The 7,439-nt window shown below is 38.8% G+C and overlaps 1 protein-coding gene across 1 annotated transcript in view; it reads right to left on the bottom strand.

Moving 5' to 3' along the window:
• The window catches only part of NDUFV2 (NADH:ubiquinone oxidoreductase core subunit V2), a 43,434-nt gene that overhangs the window by 13,537 nt on the left and 22,458 nt on the right, over window positions 1-7,439 (bottom strand). The window contains exons 5-6 of the mRNA XM_019649994.1: window positions 6,761-6,929; window positions 5,353-5,462 (exon numbers count right to left, since the gene is read on the bottom strand). Of these exons, the coding sequence (XP_019505539.1) occupies window positions 5,353-5,462; window positions 6,761-6,929 (279 nt within the window). The remainder of the gene's footprint in view (window positions 1-5,352; window positions 5,463-6,760; window positions 6,930-7,439) is intronic.

The following is a 7,439-nucleotide window of genomic DNA, read 5'->3' on the forward strand; positions in this document are numbered from 1 at the left end:
GTCATGGGATGTGGAGTATAGTGTGGGAGTGGAGTCAAGGGAATTGTAATAGATATGTATGATATGGTGGGGGAGTGGGGCGGCGGATTGGGGGAGGGGGGTTGTCACTTTGAGGGGTAAAAAGTGTAACTATTGCACTGTGTTGTACAGCTGAAAGTGATTTAAAAAATGTTTATTTAAAAAAAATTACTTTCTACTATTAAAGTGTGTGTAAATCCCTAATATCACAGTTTATTGTCTCTGTCAACTCAGAAATTAGTTACCAAGGTAACAGCAACTGAGTAACTCCTATAAAGATGGTATATACTGCTAAATGCAATACTCAGAACAGTAGCTGAAGAGGTAATACCCAGTGGTTTGAAGTGAAACAGTTCTGCATTTGAGTCCTGGCTCTAACACTTACTAGCTAGTGATCTTAGACAAGTAACTTATCCTCTCTTAAGTTTGTTTCTTCATTTCTAAACCTACTTCAGAGTGTTTCTGAGAATTAAATGAGGAAATATATAAAATAAAACAATGCTGTGGTACATGTTCAACAAATGCTATGTCCTTGAAGAAACACTGAGGTGGAAAATAGTAGTTAGCACCAGCAGTATCTTAAAAGTAGATGCCTAATATCCATCCCTAACCTAAAGGTCTAATACTTTGGCGGTATCTTCTTTCTTTTCCAAGTGAAATTCACCTTGTTTCAAAATTCACTTAATTTTTGAAGGAAAAGATAAAAAAAAATTCTTTTTGACACATTTATTTTAATGATCCTGACCCTCCAATCCCCATTTCAACCAGAACAGCTCTATATTTTATATATTGTGCACCGGTGTAAATTTTTTACCTCAAGAAAGGGTTCTGTTATTTAAAATAACAAATACAATTTAAACACATGTCCTGTATGACTCGCTGCTGCAACCTAGGTTTTACCAAGACAGTCAAAACGGGGCCAGCCGAGTGGCGAGTTAGTTAAGAGCTGGCTTGGGACACCAGAGGGCCCCAGTTCAGCTCCCACATATGAAGGCCAGTGACACTGCCCTCTACAGCTAAGATGCTGAACAACAGCTCAACCTGGAGCTGGGCTGCCGTGAGTCGCCAGCGACGGCAGGTGGGTTGCCATGGGCTACCGTGTGTAGCCAGCAGCCAGCGTGAGCGGCCATCCAGAAGCTGGCAACTGATCTGCCTCACCCAGGAAGAGTGCAATGGTGGTGCCAACTTGGGCCAGTGAAGCAACGTCCTCCACAACTAGACTGAACAACAAAAGGACAGCAATTTCTCTGTTTCCCTTCCCCCAATTCCCCAGCGCTGTTCCCATCCCTCAAATCCCCAATAAAAATCTTAAAAAAAAAGGACAGTCAAAACAGAATGGGCAAGATTAAACTCAGAGAAAAAATGCCTGGACTCCATTATATCCCTTCTCCCCCTCCAAAACTATTAAGTATGTAACAAGATGTTTTATAAGACCCTAGTACTATGCTAGAAAAATCATGATTCAATACTCCAGTGACTAGCCACTTAAAAGGCTTTTAATATTTGTTGAATAATTAAACATTTATAACAATAAAAACTCCTTTCAAACTGCTTAGAGTTTAATAGATGTTCAGAACTTCAGCTCACGCTGGCTGCCGGCCACTCATTCTGACTGCCGGCCACTCACAGTAGCTTATAGCAGTCTACTGCAGCAGGGGCTGCAGCCTACGCCATCACCAGTGACTCAAGGCAGCCCAGCTCCAGGTTGAGCTGTTGTTCACCATCTTAGCTGTAGAGGGCGCAGCATCACTGGCCCTCATGTGGGATCCAAACTGGGGCCCTGCTGCTCAGAGCTGGCGTCCCAAGCCAATTCTTACCCAACGTGCCACTTAGCTGGCCCAAGGTTCAACAATTTTTAATTTGCCTTATTACATATGCCATTTTTTGGGGGGCTGTACCACTTGAAAGCAAGTTGTACACATCACCTCTAATATTTTGCCACGCACCTCCTAAGAATAAGAAAATTCTCTTAAATAACACAATTCCATTACAACACCTAATTTACTAACAATAATTGCTTAATAAAATTAAATGTTAAGTCTATATTCAAATCTATTTAACCATCCTCAAAATGTGATAGCTGTTTTTTTCCTAAGCACGATCCAATCAAAGTTTATGTGACTATTTCATTTTAACCACTTATCAACTGAGATCTATGAGTTAACTGCCTTGCCAAAGACCATACCATTACTAACTGAAAGAATCTTTAGCTCTTGGATAAATCTGTAGGCTATTATATTTAGACTTATAATGCTTCATACAAAGTCTTGGCTGTCTAATTCCTGCTTAAATCGAGATCTTCATTATTATGGGTAAATTAAAGAAATGTGAGAAAAGGGAAAGCTGTTGCTATGTTTTTAAAGGACTTTTTTTTTTAAGAATGTGAAATAGAGAAAGTTAGAAATTTAAATTACTGATCATAAAAATGAAGAAAATCACTATATAGAATGAAAATACCTTGAAATCTAAAAGATCAAAGAAATCAAATTTCAACTTCAATTAAAAAAAAATGGTAGATATCCATTTGAGTCATTATGACAGAATAACTATCCTGACTAAACTTCCTGTTGTAACAACTACAAATGCTGGGTAAAATAAAAAACAAACAAAGTTTTTTAATTTCACTAATACACTGACAAAGAAAAAGTACCCAGAGGCCAAAACTGAATAAAAACGCAGGTAGAGAACTGGAACACCAAGCAAACTTGGCCTCAGGGTTTCATAGCCTCAAGAGGCAAGGTTCAAAGCCCCCCGCCACAAGAGACATCCAAATCACATGAAATTAAGACTCCAGAGTGGCTGGGTAGCTGAGCTGATTAGAGCACATGCTCTTAACAACAAGGTTGCCAGTTCAATTCCCATTTGGAAAGGTGGGCTGCGCCCCCTACAACTAGATTGAAACTGGCGACTGAGCTGATGGGTCCTGGAGAAAAACACTGTTTCCCTTCCCCAATAAAATCTTTAAAGAAGACTCCAAAAAGCTATACTCTCAATATAAGGGTAACCAGATATTAAACTATCCCTCAAAAAACTGCTAGCTGAATCTTACACATTGAGGGAGGAGGGGAAGGTGTAAAGAGAGGGGCTTTCTTTGGGGGCAGTAGCATTTCCAGGAGCAACAGAGTAGCAAAGCAAATTCCTTCTTGAAGAACCCACCTTTAATATATGCCTCAAAGAATTTCCATAAACAAACGTCTAAGAAGTATGTATGAGCTAACAAGATATTATGAATGAAAACCATAATATAATTAGGGTAGCAGGAAATTAAAAATAGAAAACTCCAGACACCTGAATATTAAGAGCACTCCTGGGCCGGCCAAGTGGCGCAATGGATAAGAACTGGCTTGGGATGCCAGAGGGCCCCGGTTCGGATCCCACATATGAGGGCCAATGACACTGCCCTCTACAGCTAAGATGCTGAACAACTCCACCTGGAGCTGGGCTGCTGTGAGTCGCCGGCGACGGCGTAGGCTGCAGCCCGTGGCAGTGGGTTGCCATGGGCTACCGTGTGTAGCCAGCAGCCAGCGTGAGCGGCCAGCAGCCACAGTGAGTGACCGTCCAGAAGCCGGCGACTGATCTGCTTCGCCCGGGAAAAGCACAATGATGGTGCCAACTTGTGCCAGTGAAGCAACGTCCTCCACAACTAGACTGAAGAACAAAACGACAGCAACTTGTCTGTTCCTCTTCCCCCAATTCCCCAGCACTGTTCCCATCCCCCCAATTCCCCAATAAAAAAAAAATCTTTAAAAAAGAGCACTTCTAAAAAACATAGGTCAAAATGCAAATTTAAAACTAGGGGCAGCCGGATAGCTCAGTTTGTTAGAGCACAAGCTCTGAGCAACAGGGTTGCCAGTTTAATTCCCACATGGGCCAGTGAGCTGCGCCAGTAAACTGCACCCTACACCTAAGATTGTGAACAACAGCTCGACCTGGAGCTGGGTTGCCGTGAGCAGCCAGCGGCCAGCGTGAGCAGCCAGCATGAGCGGCCGGCAGCCAGCAAGAACTGACGTGAGCGGCTGGCTGATGGCCAGTGTCCCAGCCAGGTAGAGCACAATGATCATAATACCAACATGGGCCAGTGAGCTGCGTACTCCACAATTAGACTGAGAACAACAGCTTGACTCGGAGATGAGGTGGTTGGGAGTGGGGTATTTAGAACTAAATGATGAAAATATTACTTTTCAAAACTTGTGAGATCTGGGGCCGGCCGAGTGGCACGCTGGTTAAGAGCTGGCTTGGGACGCCAGCTCTGAGCAGCAGCGCCCGGGTTTGGATCCCACATGGGAGCCAGTGACACTGCCCTCTACAGCTAAGATGGTGAACAACAGCTTGACCTAGAGCTGGGCTGCCATGAGTCGTCGGCAACCGCGTAGGCTGCAGCCCCTGCTCAGTGGGCTGCCATAAGCTACTGTGAGTGGCCGGCAGCCAGTATGAGCGGCTGGCAGCCAGTGTGAGCTGCCAAGAGCCGCCATGAGTGGCTGTCCAGAGGCTGGTGACCGATCTGCCTCATTCGGGAAGAGCGCAATGATAATACCAACATGGGCCAGTGCAGCGACATCCTCCACAACTAGACTGAAGAACAAATGCACAGCAACTTGTCTATTCCCCTTCCCCGATTTCCCAACGTTGTTCCCCTCCCCCAATTCCCCAATAAAATCTTTAAAAAAAAAACAAAAAACAAACTTGTGAGATCTGGTTAAAACAGTACTTAGCAATATACAATAATATTACATATTAGTATGGCTGGATACATATATTTAAAAAGTTTAAAAACATGTACAGGAAGAATACACACTAAACTTATGATAGTGGTAACCTCTGAGAATGAATGGAAAGGAATAGGATTTTGGGTGGGGGTGGCAATGGTTTACCTACATCTATAGCTTATTTCTAAAAAAATAATAGGAATAATAATAATTATTATTATTTACTGAAGTAAGTGTGGGAAAATGTTATTACTGTTAAGTCTTGGTGATTATTTTCTGTATTTACATGTAAATTATTAAATTTTTTATAATTTAAATGTTTTTAAAATGTATCAATATCTCCTGGAGTTAAATGCAAAAATGTTAAAGATAATTTTTTAAAAATATTCTGGTGGACAATAATGTGCAAGTTAAAACTGACATATTTGTATGAAAAAATTTCTATTTGATTTTTAATAAACGTTGGAAACCAGAAAAAAAAAATAAAACACAAACCTTCTGGATATGTATATCAACAGTTTCTTCTAAATGAGTAATTCAGAAACCAACATGTACAGGACAGAAAACCAAATATGTATTTTAAATATGACATCATACAACTTTAATTTATAGTAAGTGAAATACTCACATAGTAGTTGTCATTTATTTGAACCATTGGTGCGTTTACGCAGGCCCCTAAACATTCCACTTCTATAAGAGTGAAAAGTTTGTCAGGTGTAGTCTCCCCAACCTTTATTCCTAAAAATATAAATGATCACCATGAGGACCAGTTTGTATTTTAATAGCAATCGTTTAGAAGAAAAAAGAAAACAAACCCAACATATTACAGAGGTATACAAAAAGTATTTAAGACTATTAGATTTTTTTAAACAAAACAACTCTATAATTATACTAGAACATTCAAGGATTTCTTAAGTGGACTTGTTCCTTTAAAAACAACCAAATTTCAGAAGACTCATCAGTGTTTGTTGTCATACAGCAGTGCTTCAAGCTGTATAATTTTCATTTTGATTGTGATAATTAACCTACTAAAATCAGTCATACTATCAGATTGGCAAAGACTCAGAAAATTGCTATTGTCAAACATTAAGAATGTGAGGAAAACATTTACTCTCACATCTTTAGGGAAGACATTTTGGCAAAATACAGTAAATTTCTGACCGAGCAATTGTACTTCCTGTAAACAGTTTCAGTATACATTAGGATAAGTATGCAAAGGTGAGTATACATGAAAGTTAACTACAGAATAACTTAAGTTATAATAGAAAAATGAGGCAGACATACATATTATGTTGTAGCCAAAATAATGTGCAAAAAGCAAACACAGATGTATTTAAGTATTTAATAATGAAAATAATGTAAAACTTAAAACTAATATAAACTATTATCAAAATTTGTACCTTGAAGATGGGGGGGGGTGGGATTCTGAATAAACTTTAGCTTTCTGTTTTATATACTACAATACTGCCCAACTATATTTACAACATGCAAGTACTTTATGTTCAGTAACAACAAAATTTTTTTAAAAGCACCTCCTTTCACATTTGATATGTATAGTTACAAATGCAGCAATGGCAATTTTCTGTGGAAAAATACCCTTTTAATTTTGTAAATTCTACTATAATAACATCCTATTTCAAATTTCCCTTCCTGAAGCATTCTTACTGTTCTCATATCTTATTTTTCCCAAGGCAAGCTTGGAAGAACACAAGGACAACATAGTCACTTTTTTACATACCACAAGATATCGCACAATGAGTGAAACTTAATTTTCTAAGCAATGAAAACTTTAGAACTCCTAGAAGCTTTTCAAACATGATTTAAAAAAAAAAAGGTGAAAATTCAGCTTTGAGATTGAGAACTAAAGAAGAATACAAAATAAGAAGAAACAAAGGTAGGCAAACAGTAAGACAAAAATTTACTCAAGTACAGATCCCATACGATGGCAAAAGTTGGAAAATTTAGGTAGAAATAGCTCAACTCTAGAAAGACAATTCTAATTTTCATAAAAGTTATAAATACAACATGTCCCATACCAAGCTTTTTCTGAATGGCCTCCAGTATGCTGTCAGAGTTTCGAAGCATGCAAGGTGTAGTAGTGCAGATCTGAATGTGATACTTTCCAACTGGCTTTCGATTATACATTGTATAAAATGTTGCTACTTCATATACTCTCATTGGCGGTACTTGTAATACTTCTGCAACCTAAAAAATTAGAAAATTTTTAAATAACACAAGTATAATATTTAACTGAGCTTTAGGTATGTTGTAAAAAGCATATTTCAATATTGCTTCCATTTAGTAAGAACAGAAAAGTTCTTCAAAAGCAGCAAAAATACCTGTATTTGATATTTACAAGGTGTAAGTCCTTTATTTTTGCAGACATCTTACACTTAAACCACACAGAGCCCAGAGGCTAACGGTTACCCCACTTGTCTATGCAAAAGGATCTTTTTCTCTAAATCTTTAAATCTTTCACTATTAAGAATTTCTACTTTGATCAACTCTTATATTTTGTAATTTAAAATTTCTAACTGGCAAAAATTTGGTGGCCATCAGATGGACCCATGTCCTGTTGGGGAGTCCACTTCATAGTCAATATAGAGGCCTGACCACCGCATTGTATTTCTGAAGCTGATGTTGAATAATATAGTATGTCAACTATAATTATATATATACATATAGTCGCGGGACATGGAGTAGAGAGCGGGAACG

Source organism: Hipposideros armiger, unplaced genomic scaffold (genome assembly GCF_001890085.2).
Source record: "Hipposideros armiger isolate ML-2016 unplaced genomic scaffold, ASM189008v1 scaffold_136, whole genome shotgun sequence".
Classification (NCBI taxonomy): Eukaryota; Metazoa; Chordata; class Mammalia; order Chiroptera; family Hipposideridae; genus Hipposideros; species Hipposideros armiger.